We start from the raw sequence: 15,963 nt of genomic DNA, 5'->3' as shown, positions 1-15,963 counted from the left end.
ACAAGTTAAAAATTATTTAGACAAGTTAGATGTCTTCAAGTCACCAGGGCCTGATGAAATACATCCTAGAATACTCAAGGAGCTGACTGAGGAGATATCTGAGACATTAGCATTTATCTTTGAAACGTCATGGAAGACTGGAGAGATTCCAGACTTAGAGGACTGGAAAAAGGCAAATATAGTGCTGGTCTATAACAAGGGGAATAAGGACAATCCAGGAAAATACAGACCAGTCATTTTAACTTCAGCACCCAGAAAGATAATGGAGCAAATAATTAAGCAATCAATTTGCAAACACATAGAAGATAATAAGGTGATAAGTAATTGTCAGCATGGATTTGTCAAGAACAAATCATGTCAAACCAACCGGATAGCTTTCTTTGACAGGATAACAGGAAGTGGTAGATGTGATATATCTTGACTTTAGTAAGGTTTTTGATACTGTCTCACATGACCTTCTCATAAACAAATTAGGGAAATACAACCTAGATGGAGCTACTATAAGGTGGGTGCATAACTGGTTGGAAAACTGTTCCCAGAGATTAGTTATCAGTGGTTCACAGTCAAGCTGGAAGAGCATATTGAATGGGATCCCACAGGGATCATTTCTGGATCCAGTTCTATTTAATATCTTCATTAGTGATTAAGATAATGGTATAAAGAGTACACTTATAAAGTTTGTAGATGATACCAAGCTGGAAGGGATTGCAAGTGCTTTGGAGGATAGGATTAAAATTCATACAGATCTGGACAAACTGGAGAAATGGTCTGAAGTAAATAGGATGAAATTCAATAAGGACAAATGCAAAATACTCCACTTGGGAAGGAACAATCAGTTGCACACATACAAGATGGGAAATGCTTGGCTCAGAAGGAGTACTGTGGAAAGGGATCTCGGGTTATAGTGGCTCAATAGGAGTCAACAGAGTAACACCGCTGCAAAAAAAAACCAAATCTCATTCTGGGATGTGTTAGCAGGAGTGTTGTAAGCAAGATACGAGAAGTAATTCTTCCTCTCTACTCTGTGCTGATTAGGCCTCAACTGGAGTATTGTGTTCAATGCTGGGCATCACATTTCAGGAAAGATGTGGACAAATTAGAGGAAGTCCAGAGAAGAGCAACAAAAATAATTAAAGATCTAGAAAACATGACCAATGAGGGAAGATTGAAAAAATTGGTTTGTTTATTCTGGAGAAGGGGGGGGGGGGGGGGGATGATGACATGATAATAGTTTTCAAGTACATAAAAGGTTGTTACAAGGAGGTGGGAGAAAATTGTTCTCTTTAACCTCTGAGGATAGGACAAGGAAGCAATGGGCTTAAATTGCAGCAAGGGTGGTTTAGACTGGGCATTAGGAAAAACTTCCTAACTGTCAGGGTTGTTAAGCACTGGAATACATTGCCTAGGAAGGTTGTGAAATCTCCATCATTGGAGATTTTTAAGAGCAGGTTAGACAAACACCTGTCAGGGATGATCTAGATAAAGCTTGGTCCTGCCATAAGTGCAGGGAATTGGACTAGAAGACCTCTTGAGGTCCCTTCCAGTCCTACGATCTAAGATTTGACCAGAAATTAAATTTCCAGCTTTTTCAATTTGCTGAAAATTCTGATTAATTTTTTCTTTCATTTTTCAGAACTGCCAGAGAACCAAAAAAGATCAGTTATTTGCACAGTTCTAATGGTAGGTCAGAGAGGATGCAAAAGACAATTTTCCTTGACAGGGACCACATGTAATCCAAGCAGGGGTGGACAATGCCTTCAGTGCATGAGAGGAGCGAGAGAATGGTTGTATCCTTGTACTGAGGGCAGTGTGGAGAACATAGCTAGCTGCCTTTTGTTTGGGAAGAGATGTATATCCTCTTTCATTTGTGCTAGTAGTATAGCACCATGGCTTGGGACCCAAACAACCCAACCCCTTCTCAGGAGCTGCCAAGCGTGTGTGGCATCCTCAGAGCTTTGTCAGGGATGAACATAGTGGGATCCTTCTGAAGAAAATAAAATGTTCTGTTCCTAGCAAGTCAATATCAAACACATGAAGTTTGAAAGAGGTATGAAAATTCCTCTCAACTTATTCTCCCATCTGGAACCAGAATCCTTTTCTAAGACTTCAACTGAAGCCCCCTGTTCAAAATCACCCGATGCTTTACATGAAAACCCTACACCCTTCCTAATCACTTCTCCAAAAAGCAAAATCAGGCAGGACACTCCTAATAAATAAACCAGGTTTAATTATAAACAGTATACATACTCATAAAGCGTGAGAGCAACTTGATAATAGAGGGTGTTTCCATGGCACCAGGAGTCAAACATTTATGCGTTTCACCTGTGTACGATACAAGGCAAGGATGGGGTGATGTACAAGTGGAATCGGGATTATGTCTCTCAGAAGCTATTTCTAGCAAATATCCATCATTCTTTTTCACCTGTCAAGTTACACAATGAGCTAGCATTCAGCTCACAGCTCTGGCCAGGTCACAGCTGGATGGACACGTACAGAGGCAGTATGTGAGGGGTGGGGTGGGGTGGAATATGCAGGGGCTGGTATGAGGTATATATAACACACTCATGGGAAGAATATATGCAGTGTTGTTACTTACAATTTTAGAACCAGTTCTGCCCACAGCTACGTATGCACAGCTCCCATTTAAATCAATGGGATTTCGTATCTGAGGGAATACATCTGGCTATCTGAGTGCACACGGGGACCCAGCACAACAAGCAAGAAATGCTGAAACAGAAAAGACAGGGAGAGAGCAGCCCTGGACCAGGGCAAGGGAGGAATGGGAAAGAGTGCCTCAACCCCAAATTAATCACAGTAGTGAAATTCACCCCCCATGCAGCAAGCTAGAACAATGACTATGCTCTCAGGGACTTTAGTGGTGGCTATACCCATCCTCTGTTCAGGGGTAAACCCCACCTGTAATAAGGAGAAGGCTGAACTGAAGGGATGGTTCCAAGAAGAGCTGGTCCCAAGTCAAACCCCCACATCCAGTCATCCCTGAATTTCGGGGGAAGGTCCAAACCTCTCTCTATAATGGTCCCAGCCAAAATTCAAATCAGGCCTATCTCTTGCCAGAGACAGGCGGAAAGAACCATTGCTATGGTAGAGAGGGAGGACAGGGTAAGAATTCAGAGTACCTTTGACAGATTTGTGCTGTTTTGAGACACAATCACACATGAGGACAGCATAGCAGTCAGATGTGTTGGCTTTACAGTACAACAATTTCACTTTCAATTACTGTACATATTATGTAACCTTCAAACTGAAAACGCTTGGCAATTCTAGAACACAGACATGGTTTTCATTTCAAATACACAATTGCCATCTGGTTTCACTTGAAAAAAAAAACAAAAACAAAAACAAGATTAAAGCTATAATACAAAAGTGACATTTACGTCAATGGCTGTTAGAAATCGCCATGGCTACAGCAAAATTTCATCGCTCCTAGACTTTCTAGGCTACCCCAAACCGGTGGTCCTCTCACTGGCAAGTCAGAATCGCATATCCATGTATAGAGTCCACCCTCAGTCTGGCAAACCTGGGTTAATACCATAATCCTTTGAATGAAGATGGGCAAATTGTGCTAGAAAAAAGAAACACTTGTTTTTCTCAGCAGAGGCTGAATGATGGGTTACTATTAGTTACATATACCCAATGCCTTCTCTGTGTTACTGACCTATTCCTTGGGTAGACATTAGGTAAATCCTTCTTTACAAGTTCAAGTTCTTCAGTCAGAAGAAAAAAGAGGAACGTAATTATAAAAATGAAGAAACTAGTCATCTTTCAGACATACGATTTCCTCAATGGTTTACACGGGTAGCTTGGAAGTTTACTATTTACATTAATGATGCTGTAGAGGTCTCAGGAAGAACCATCCTTATGGCCCTGGTAGGTATCCTCCATCAGGTGGGTGCTAGGAACCCGTTCTTGAACGGTTTTCTTTAAGGCACTGCACTAACACAATGACTTCACTCAGAATGACGGTTAATCTTTCACTGGACAGTACATTTCTCCCTCTCCCTTGCTTGGCCTTCCCTGAGAACTTTGGATTTGATGTATTTCAGGTCGCTGTTGACACTAGGTCGGCGAGCAAAGGGGGAGATCATGCCATAGGCATCTGTTTCTTTGACCCGGCGCATCCTGAAGGATTTTTGGTGGAAGGTGTCACCATACTGGACAGAGATTTTCCTGTGGAGGGCAGGGCTCATCTCGTGAGGAAGCTTGGCCATGCTGAAGAGGACATAAAACATCTCATCCACATTGGTATTCTTCTTGGCTGAGATTTCGAAGTAAGCACAGTTCTCGTCGCTGGAAACTAGGTTTTCTGCTTCATCCGAGCGTACCTTGCGGTAGATTTCACCATGATCATTCTTGTTGCCACAGATCACCATGGGGAGGTCGGCTGTCTCCTTGGTCTTGTTCTTCAGGCAGGATTTGACTTCGAGGATCTGCTTCTGGAGCCTCTTGACCTCATCGAAGGATTCTCTATTGTCCAAACTGAACACCAGGATGAAAACATCTCCTGCAATTAAAAAGAAAGCCAGAAGACTTATTCATTAGAATCCACCTCAGAACAGCCTATTTCCCTTCCACCAAAGAAGTTGGCCCAATAAAAGATATTACTTCATCTACCTTGTCTCTCTAAATTTAAAAAACAGTGGATGTAGTTTCCCCACACCCATCATTCATCCTCTTTGCTTGTTTTTCCTTTGATGATATACACTCTCTAAAGACATTAGTTCCTGGCCACCTTCTGATTCACCTTCCCCCTTGTTCCCACAGCTGTATAAATGTCTTATGGTCACAGTATTTCCAAAGTCATATCCCTAGGCTGCATTTGACTCATTGATGTTGCCAATTTGTACCATGTTTTTTCAACAACCTTCTGATTTAATTCTTCTGGGTCACTCACTCCCCCTCCTCTAGATCATTTGTCCTGAAAAATACCACCTGTGTAACAACTCCTAAAAGCAGAAAACTGTAGCCACTATGACTGTACCGTTTCAATATACAAGAACAGAAGCAGCACTTGACCTCAAGACCCACAAGCCAGTCTGTTCAGAATGTCTGAGAAATGAGTTGGAGGCTTCCCAGAAACCAGTGTTCTGCTACCATTTCACTCGCTCAAGAGAAACAAAAGAAAATGCGAATGACACAGGCCCTCTAACATTATTTACAATGCTGGAAGAATCTTCCTTGTACAGATATGAGATAATGCAAACCAACAACCTGGTAAGTGTCATTTACATGGAACTATCTGAAGAGATCTTTCATGGAACCAAGCTTATACCCACCCACATCCTGGAGTATGGCACCTGCATCATGTAGGATCCAGATCCTGGTACCTAGCGCTGCCTAATATAGAATGTCATTGGATAATAACTAGTAGGTCAAGTAGGACTGGTGCCAGGTGGGCTATGAACTTTACCTCTATACTTATCGATGTACACATCCAAAGTCTAATTTTCAGAAGTGATGCATGCACAGCAGCACCCACTGAAATCAACAGGAATTGTTAGCTGAGGAATGCTTTAGATAAAAGGCCACCATTGTAATATGTGGTTTACTTCATTCTGGGTGACTATAGGAGAAGGCAGAAATAATAAGAGTGGGTGTGACTTTAAGGAGATGCATTCCACTGGAATTTTTAATTGTTCAAAAGCAAGGAACCAGTTTAAAATTTTTTTAAAAACCTTCTCAAGTCATTTTTAATTCCTCAGTGTATATTTTTATGCTAGTATTTCATTGCTTGTGCATGGTGGCAACAAAATTCCTCTTCCTTTAATCCCTGTGAGATTTTGATTTTACCATTCACTTGTCACTGCAGTAAAAAAAGTTGTATATATTATATGTGAGGAGTGAGAAGGAGGAGACTAAATTAGGCAAAGAAACTCGAGACACTCTCCAAGTTGATTCCTGGGTGAGTGATATACTCCCTGATGACATTGAGAGTGCTCCAGTCAGGGAAAAGATGCATCTGTATAACTAGGTCCATCCCATTACCCGTCTTTCCCTATATTTAGCTCCCATTTCCCCCCCTCATTCACCATATAAACTAGTGGTCTCTCAGGAAAGAGTTGTGTCCAGGTTATCATACTCTAGTAGAGATCCATAGTTGTGATCCTTGACCCACCAGTAGGACATCGCTTTCTCTCTCACTCCCCACCGCTTTCACCTGTCAATATGGAAAGCCTCCTCATTGCGGGAAAAGGATGATTCCCAGATGTATCCAGGATGTCCAGCTGGTACATGTCTCCCCGGATGTTGTAGACCTTTCGGTGAAAATCCTCAATGGTGGGAGTGTACTGGTCCTCAAAGCGGCCAGTGAGAAAGCGTGAGACAATGGAGCTCTTGCCCACTCTGGAGGCTCCCAGCACCACCATGCGGTAGGAGTTCTTGGCTGGCACACTCAGGGTGGAGTTCCCACTTGACATAGTCTTCATCATTGCTTGGAGCTGAAAAGGGTCAAAATAAAACCAGGAAGGGGTGGAGAGAAAGGAAAGAAGAATGAGGGTGGAATCGAGAGACTCCTGTGTTTTCTTACAACAAACTCAAAAAGCACTTTGGATTGCTCCATGATGTAAGATAGCGCATTTGATTCTGGTTAGCAGATTGGGGTCAATAAGGGAAATACATGAGTGGAAACTGCCTCGTTTTTTAGCTGATTTAAGGAGGGTTTTGTTTTTTTTTAAAGTCAGGTCAAAATGAAGAAATTTATATTTGAACATAAAGTTTTGAATTACAATTTGCCATTTTGTTTAAACATTGAGGGCTAATTTATCAGCTTGGCTTTAGCCATGACTCCAGTTTCATGTCCACAGTTTAAGTCACTTAGACATTTTGGGCCTGATTTTCAAAAGAGCTCAGCTCTCATTTAGACAGGTTTCCAGAAGCACTGAGCAGCTCCCATTAGGTGTTTAAATGGGAGCTGCTCACAGTACCTGCTCTCTAGGATCAATCAGATACTTAGAATCCAAGTGACCTACAGTGCTAGTACAGGTAATTGCAGGCACAGAATTGCATCATCAGAAGCTAGCTTCAAGACTTGAGCCCTGAATGTTCTTTTTCAAATTTTGAAACCACATTTTTATCCAACAAATCTCTAATGCCTGGGGGGTTCCTCATCCCCAAATTGTTAGCATCTCAAATACTGCTGCTTTGCAGCAAGATGGCTGATAGTGGATGGAGCTGCAGAAATACCAGTTTTATTTTTCATGGATGTTTCACTCTTTACATACACATGTTAGTCCTTGGTTCTGGCAGTCCTTGGTTGTACTGAGTGAACTGGAGAGAAATGAGGGACTTGATTGGGACGGGGGTGGTGTTTCTGATATAACCAAAGGGCAAGATGAATACTAAAATGGGTCTACAGACCCCAGAGGTACATTTTGACACAGCACAAACATATAGGAAATCTTGATAGAAAAACATGGATTCCACAGACATTTTTAATTTTTCAGATCAAATATGTTGCAAACAGAAAAGAAAAATACAGGCATACTGTAGAAAATGAGCTGTCAAGGCAGAGCAGACACATTTGAACAGAGTTTATTTTGGTTACCAGGATCTTATGAAAGAAATATCAAGTTCCTACTGTGCTGTTTATTTAATGTAGGTGTTGTTTACTGAATGATAGGTTTTGAGTATATGTATACACACACACACACACACACACAGACACACACACACACACACACACACACACACACACACACACACACACACACACACACACAGAAATTATTTCTGGGACCAAATCTGGATTCCTATCCTTTTCCTGTGTGAATTTCATCTCTCAAGCTTTACGTAAGTGATATTTGTGCCAAGAAAATAATTTAAAACATTTTACTTGGTTTTACATGTGTTAAATACCAAGCAGAAGTAAAGAAATAGTCACTGCTAAATAAAGAAGCCTATAGCAAGTTTGAGGCAGCATCCCTACCGGCTTTGTGCTGTGGCTTAAGGCAACAGCAGAGCATTACTACCCATTATTATTGTTATTTACTGAGCCTTGACAGCATTCTCAACCCTATAGGAAGCATAAAAGACAATGCAGTGCTTGCCCTAAAGGCAGTTTATAATCTACATTAGACTCAAAGGGGATTACAGCCTAAATTACAATCAGGCAGTAAAGTCAGGACATAATATTGTACACATGTAGTACAGGTCCAATTCTGTCAATGTGAGCACTGTACCAGGGTAGGCTGGCAGGATCTGTTTGGACCGGACTCTCTGTCTAATTTGGAACAGGTTGTACTTTCTCTGTGCAAAGTCACCAATTTTCCTCAGAAACACCTACATCCAGTCATGTTCCTGGGACCTCGCACTGTACAATGTGCAGGCTCTAGGGTCTAAATGCCAGATGTATAGGGATCGAGCTGCTTTGGGCAGAAGTTTTTCCCCATTGTGGTCTCCGAGCTTTGTTTAGTAAGGTGGAGTGTTTTAAAAAGCAGAATACATTTTGTAAGACAATCCTTATTAAAAAAGATTGACATTCTTCTACCACAGTGGTCCAATGCTATACATAGGGCCAAATCCTCAGCTGGTGTACATTGGTGTAGCTGCATTGTCTTTGGTGGAGCGATGCTGATTTGCACCAGTTGAGGATCTGGTCCAGTCTCTTGCCTATGTGATGCTGCAGTGACTGGGGTGAATACCATCGAATATGGTAGCATTTTTCAAAGAAGGGACTCGGTCAGTGTTACCTGATGTGTCTGGTACAGCGCCAGAACGACAGGGCCTTGATCCTGACTGCAGCCTCTGGGTGCTACCGTAATATAAATCTATAAATAAGTATCGACTGAGAGGTAACAAAGTGATCTAGCAGCAAATCACAGATATACAGACCATCAAGAAAGCAAGCAGGAGAGTGTCTCATCTCAATGGATGGGTGGAGAATTCTGCACCTATAATTCAGACATGCCAAGATGTACGTGTATATCATCTCTTCTATATTTGAGTTCATGGAGGAAATATTCATGTTTGTGAATAGCTTTAAAGTGGTCAACATAGGTGACTATCCAAGCCTACTGGATCACAATATAAAGTGGCCCTTACAGGTGGCCCCACAACAGAAGCACTCGGGATGTGGATGAAGCAGACACTCCTCAGCTGAGCACTGAAAGAAATGTTAGAACACAGGGCCAGATTTTCAGCACAGCTGCCTGTTGGGGGTGAGCACTTGAATATCTGGCCCCAATTCTAGATGACGTACAGCTGAAAATATGGCCTCGAGCCTATAATGACCAGTTTATAAACCCTGAAAACTAATCTTGGTCCTTCAGAACATGCTGAAAACAAGAAGCAAACAAGTGAACTGGGGATGAAGAGGATTTTTATTTTAGTTTTGGGTCTGGTTGGGAGCATACATCCAGTTTCATTTTACATGTGCAGGTTTTTCACGCTGCTCCGGCTGTGACACATCACTTTATCGATAACACACCTCCTACAGCCCTCTGTCCTTTCTCTCCCGAAATGGGACGCACAGATTCCTTCACTGAAAATAAAAATAATCCACTTTCTGCCTAGCACAGGGTTGTTTCTAATGCAGCTGTATGCAACGGACTTTCAGGAATTTTTCTCTCATATTCATCCTAATAATCAGGGCTGACAGGGTGCAAAATAGTCTCTCTTGGGAACCGGTGGGAACCTTATGGCTTGAGCCAATTAACATGCTTTATGAAGCACAGGAAAGTGTAAAGTTCGGAGCAATCCTAATACTTACTGTCCTTTTCTAAATTCTATACAAACTGACTGGGGCAGCTCCAATTTTTCTCTTTCACTCCTTCCTCTCAAAGAGACACTGGGCATGAAAGATACAATAAATCAATAACATCGTTGCATCTCCACAGCACCTTCAATCCAGAGATTTCAAAGCACTTATTGTTACACCTTCAGTGTACTTCTAAGTGAAAAGTATTATTGTCCCCATTTCACAGAGGGGGAGAATGAGGCACAGAGAGGCTCAGTGACTTGACCAAGGTCAAACAAGTCACTGGCAGAGTAGGGAACAGAACCCAAGTTCCTAACTCTCAGAGAGCTCCAAATTGCAGTCACTAGGCCACAATGCCTGCTATTCTGATCAGGGCAAAACCTTACTGAGGCTTTGACTGATGGGTGTTTGTGCACAGGAGAGGTTAGGGGAAGTGACAGCTCGAAGCAGATCTTCCCTAGCACACCCAGATTTTATTCCATTAAAATGTCACCTTATGGTGCCCTAAGGAGGTTGGTTCTGTTTATCAGATTATTCATTTAAAGGAGATCCCAGGGTTTGCAGCCTGCCTTTGGTCTAGTGCACAGTAAATAGATTCTTTCAGCACTTTGACTCCTGTAGCTGTTATTCACTTAATTGCCTCTGCTTTGCACCTGATTTGCAGGATGCAGCATAACCTGGAATCTTTGTTTGTCTTTCACGGTTTTCACATCACCACAGCTTCTCTCTGACTCAAACCTTTCTCCTCTCTTACTCATAGAATGAGACTAAGTTCAAGTCCCATGGGGGGGCGCAGGGGAGCCATACATGGGAAAAATTAGACAGTAAAGAGGAAACAGAAAGAGACCACACGGTTATTTACTAAATAAAGTAAAAATCAATCAGAAGAGGATAAACAAACATCACCAGCTGGTTTTAATCTATGTCTCTTCCTTCAAGTTTATTAAAGGTTTAAAAATAGATTACTTCCCTGCTGTATCTTTAGCTTCATGCAGGAACCTTAGGATAACAAAACACCTGATTTATACTATTTTGCACTTTTAGAGCACCTTCTGTCCAATGATTTTAAATGCTTCACAAAAGGTAGGTATTTACTACTATTCCCATTTCACGGAAACAGGGAAAACCAGAACATAGAGAGATAAAGTGACTTGTCTAAGGTCAAATCATGAGCCAGTGACAAGGTAAGCATTAAAACCCAGGTCGCTTGATGCCAGCCCCTTGCTCTAACCATTAGAAAATGATGCTTTTGCTAATTTAAGACTGCTTTATAATGCACCTGCCTTTGCAAATCCATGCATGCATTGAAGAGATCATGCCAAAATTCCAGTGAGGTGTTGAAAAGTCTGATCCTATGCACCAGTTACAGAAAAAACATAATGAAGATAGAAAACCTGCTGCCTGGAGCTTTTACGTATTAGCTTTCAATACCCAAATTATGAGTATCGCTGCATACAGTATGCTCCCTACCACTGAACATACAGGAAAACACTCTGAGGTGCCACTATTTACAGTCACCATTTACAGTATTTCTTCCTGTTTACTAGTCCTAAATGATTTATCGCATCTGGCTAAAAGAGACATAGACATAAACAAACCAAATTGTGCATTACAGACCTGTCGATTAGAAAATCCTGGAGTCTCTTTCATTTTCATGCACACTGATATTATTTCTGGAGGGTGTTATTCTCCCTATCGCTTTAATTCCAGGTTCAGTGCCTCTCTCTTACCTTTCTTTGTTTGGAGAAGTCCTGAATCTTAGTGCCGTAGATGAAGCTGTCTTGATGGTCTTAATCAGAAGCTGCCGCTGCTGCTTCTTTCTGGATCCCAAGTCACTGGGCAGGGCTCCTCTCCACACCACTTTGGACCCTAGATGGACGGGGAAAGACCAGAGTGCTCTAGGGGCTGGTTCCCCATGGATGATCTTTATTGGGTCAGAAGATTGACATGGTCCAAAGCAGGTTCTCTGTACCAAAGGTAGCTTTTCCCCCTCTGAAGAGGTTTGCACTTCTCCTGTAAGTCTCAGTCCACTAGGTCTGCCACTCACACTTGCTTTTCTTGCAACTTGAATTCGTAGACTCATTTGGGTAAAAGTGGCTTCTGGTGCGACACCTAGTTGTCAAGGCTGGTGTGTGCATTTAGGTGACCCATACTGCTTTTTGTAGACTCAGTGAGATAAAGAGGGGGGGGGAGGACTGGGAGTTTCTTAAGACAGCAGGTTTGAAAGTACACCTTCACTCTTGCACTGCAACAAATCCAGGCAGATAATACAGATTTTTCCCCCTCAACTGAGATTTGTTTAAAAATGCTCCCTTTTTAGTACAGAAGTGGCTTTGCTTTTTTTTTAAATTTTAGAATTTGTCTATTGATTCTTCCTCCCTGCCTCTCTCTGTCTGTTTCTCCCAGCAGCTGGCAAGTTGCAGGTTTTCCTTCTGCAGAACTCACAGATAATTGGTTAACTACTCCCTTGAAGCCAGTGTCAGAGACAGCGTAAGGACGGTTGCCAAGGGGGTGGGATCTTATGTTTATTAAAGGTCTTTTTAAAAAAAAAAAACCCACAAACCTCTGGCACATTCCAGATTGCAAATTCTTTTCCTTTCCACACGAGACCTGTATGTATGTGTGTGGTGTATGAGTGAGTTCTGGTGTGAGAGAGACTTATGACTCCTTTTATATTTTACGCTCTGCAAACCCATGAACTTTTTAAAAGCACTATTTCCCCCCTTTTAATTGTTTCTTGCTAGACAGAGATGGACTGACTGGTTAACAAAATAGGGCTTTTCTGTTCCTAATTTCTATGATTCTTTTGAGCTATAGCATCCCCTGTGCTGAGACACTTTGCAGCTGTTAGGAATGCTCGTTGGTTTTGATCTAGAACTAAGGAAGAGGCTACAAATGGGAAATGGCTTGCCACTTCATTTTGATTTGGACCAATCCAAGGACAGTGCTAATTTCCCATCTAAAAGCTGTGGTCCAGCCTGCTCTCTTATGGTTGGAGTCTAAAGGTTCTTGACCTCCTCTTGCTGCAACAAGACCACTTTCTACATAGCCTGCACCACACCCTGCTCTGTAACCACCTCCCTCCTTAGGCACACCCCATAGCACAATGAATGACTAATCACTTCCTAGGAATCGGACTTCTGAACGTTTACCCATTACCCACCCCCACACTGCTGAATGTGCACGTAGCTGCTGCACCGGGTCAGCTCCTCGGTTCCCAGCCCAGAGGCTTGGGTTCTTAGCTGTCCCTTGGAACTCCTTATTGATGTTACCATACAATAATAGGGGATAAGTTACTGCATCAGTTCAGATCCCTGTCTAACCTCCTTGCGAAAGACAGGGATACTTTTCTTCTGGGGTCAAAAGCCTGCAGTTGGCATGCTGGCTGGCTAATTAGCCCCACCTGCTTTACCTGGGGTGGGGGGAAGACTGGCAACTTTAGCTGATCCTCATAAAAGGAAGATCAGGAAATGGGAGAAGGGGCTGCCAGAGGCTGGAGCACCTGCTGGTAGGTGTAGTTTCAAGAGATAGCAGGGAGACTGGGGAAAGTCCTGTTAGCTCAAAGGTAAGAGCCAGAAATTCATGGGGTGAGGGACAGATCTGGGAGAAAGAAGGGACTTAACCTGTACAGGCTTTGTGCGGAAAGGATGAGAAACTTTGATTAATTACTGTGGGTTTTATTTCAAGCCTTCTTAATGAAAAGAAAATCAGAGTGGAGCCTACCCTGCCTGCATTCTGTGAGAGAGCCCCAGGCACAATTTCCCCAGGGAGGGAGCTGGAAAATAGGCCTACCTTATAGCACCCATCGTTCACATGTGGTACCTGAGTGGGGACCTTTACATCTGAACCTTTTCCATCAAGGAGGGCCATGGAGAAGATACGCTGACTAATGGTGAATCAAAAGCATGTGGAGAATGAAAGGATCCGCCAGTTCCAGGAGATTCTCCTGGCCTCCCAGTAGTATCTGCAGGATGCCCAGCTGGCTGAGCATGAGCAGACCAGACAATTCTAGGTCGGAATGGTTCACTTGCTCTCACAGTGGCTGGCGGGAGACTGGAAGAGCCACAGAGGGGAGGCTTGCCATGGAGTTTCACCCAGTCTTACCTTAACTAAAATGGGCAGCAGTGATGACCCCAAGGCCTACCTGACCACCTTCGAGTTTGTTGCTACTGCAGAGAATAGCAACATAGGGCAAGACAGGTCCGGTTACTCCTGTTACCGTAAGTAACAGTAGACAGTGCTACCTGCGACTATTGACCAGAGTGGACAGCTACACCTGGCTCCCTCAGGAAAGTCTTCTCTGGTGGACCTGGTGGCCAGGCAGATATGCTTATCTCCCCAGCTGGGAAGGTGGATGGTAAGAGCTGTGCGGACAGCCTAGCGCATCAGTTCACATGCAGCAGGACCCCATGGCCTTCCACTGCGCCTAGACCCGTCTCCAGATGTCTTGACATAGTCATGCCGCTGGATTTGGACAGGCCTGGACAAAAGAGTAAGGCAGACTCTGTGAAACTTTCCCTTACTTAAATCCCATTTGTGCACTAGTCATGACATTAACTACTCAATCAGTGATGTCATGGTCCTCTTCAAACTCGAAGGATGAACAAAAACCACAGTGGGCTGGCAGAGGAGTTCCTGGGTGACTGGCCCCATACCTCACTGGAGAGGCCCAAGCAGCTTATCGGGCCCTGAGTAGGTGTAGCTGAGGCACAATCCTATGCAATGCTAAGGGCAGTCATCCTGGACCACCTCAGTCTCTTTATGAAAGCTTATCGAAAGAAATTTTGGTTGGAGCCTTTCCCTAATGGGACATACCCTTGGGCAGTAGCTCAATGGCTCCTGGACTTGACTACCCGATGGCTAAACCCACAGATCAAGATGGTAGTGGAGCTCATGGACAATATTCTCCCTGTGGTGGTACAAACCTGGGTTTGATGGTTTCAGCCCACATCCACTGTGGAGGCTGTTGAGATAATGGAGTGGCTCTTGGAGGCTGAATTACTTAGGAGTGGGAAGGCCAGCCTCCCAGTCAGCTGGTTGCACTCAGAAAGGCAGCAAGGGACGATGACCCACCAACTCAATGAAGGTTGTAGAATGGGTCCACCTCAAGCATAACCCCATCATTCCCCCCCGCACCCCTCCCGAACAAGGGCCTCAAAGTTCCAGATTTCCCTGGGGCCAGCACTGCCCTCTTCCCCCCGTGAAGGGTCATGGTATATTATCACTGTGTGAAACTTGGGCACAGCTGACGAGAATGCCCTATGATGAAATGTGACTATTTAGGATGCCTCTTTGGCCAAGCGGGAGAATCCAAGCCAATCCATAGAACTAATCCCAAGGTCCTTTGTGAGCCTGATAAAGATAGGGCCAAACATAGCAGAGGGATTAATAGACTGTGTGGGCAAATGCTACTTCACCAAGGCCTAGTCTCACCCACAGCCTTGGGTCCAGAGTCACCCGTTCAGATTTCTTGCATCCATAGGGAAAATATGTACATACCCAACAGCCTCCATCATTTTGCAGGTGTCAGGTCAAATAGGGAACCTCCTGAGTAGGAGTGGCAGATTGCCTACCTTAGCCTGTGATCTTCAAAAAAGGGAGGAAAGAGGATCCGGGGAACTACAGACCGGTCAGCCTCACCTCAATCCCTGGAAAGATCATGGAGCAGGTCCTTAAGGAATCCATTTTAAGGCACTTGGAAGAGAGGAAGGTGATCAGGAACAGTCAACACGGATTCACCAAGGGAAAGTCATGCCTGACCAACCTGATTGCTTTCTATGATGAGGTGACTGGCTCTGTGGATGTGGGGAAGGCGGTGGATGTGATATACCTTGACTTTAGCAAAGCTTTTGATACGGTTTCTCACAGTATTCTTATCAGCAAGTTAAAGAAGTATGGGTTGGATGAATGGACTATAAAATGGATAGTGAACTGGCTAGAGCATAGGGCTCAACGAGTAGTGATCAATGGCTCCATGTCTAGCTGGCAACCGGTCACAAGCGGAGTTCCCCAGGGGTCGGTCCTGGGGCCGGTTTTGTTCAACATCTTTATTAATGATCTGGAGGATGGGGTAGATTGCACCCTCAGCAAGTTTGCGGACGACACTAAGCTGGGGGGAGTGGTAGATACCCTGCAAGGTAGGGATAGGATACAGAGTGACCTAAACAAACTGGAGGATTGGGCCAAAAGAAATCTAATGAGGTTCAACAAAGAAAAGTGCAGAGTCCTCCACTTAGGAAGAAAGAATCCCA

General features: G+C 43.6%; 1 protein-coding gene across 1 annotated transcript; it reads right to left on the bottom strand.

Moving 5' to 3' along the window:
- Positions 1-2,210: 2,210 nt before the first annotated feature.
- RASD2 (RASD family member 2) lies at positions 2,211-11,707 on the bottom strand. The gene is made up of 3 exons (XM_067558999.1): positions 11,443-11,707; positions 6,176-6,455; positions 2,211-4,522 (listed from the first exon to the last, which is right to left on the bottom strand). Exons 2-3 carry the CDS (start codon positions 6,444-6,446, stop codon positions 3,993-3,995), a joined length of 801 nt encoding a protein of 266 aa, XP_067415100.1. The 5' UTR covers positions 6,447-6,455; positions 11,443-11,707; the 3' UTR covers positions 2,211-3,992.
- Positions 11,708-15,963: the final 4,256 nt, after the last annotated feature.

This window comes from Emydura macquarii, unplaced genomic scaffold (genome assembly GCF_026122565.2).
Source record: "Emydura macquarii macquarii isolate MOO-44397 ecotype Brisbane River unplaced genomic scaffold, CSIRO-AGI_Emac_v2 contig_2205, whole genome shotgun sequence".
NCBI classification, from domain to species: domain Eukaryota; kingdom Metazoa; phylum Chordata; order Testudines; family Chelidae; genus Emydura; species Emydura macquarii.
Note: the sequence above shows the minus strand (reverse complement) of the source record. Positions and strands in the feature narration are given on the sequence as shown.

What these genes read in the sequence shown, in the direction of transcription:
- RASD2 (XM_067558999.1), bottom strand. Translation starts at nt 6,446, where the DNA reads ATGATGAAGACTATGTCAAGTGGGAACTCCACCCTGAGTGTGCCAGCC. An exon ending in GAGGCTTTCCATATTGACAG is followed by an intron (nt 4,523 to 6,175) that starts GTGAAAGCGGTG and finishes TTTTAATTGCAG; the next exon opens with GAGATGTTTTCATCCTGGTG.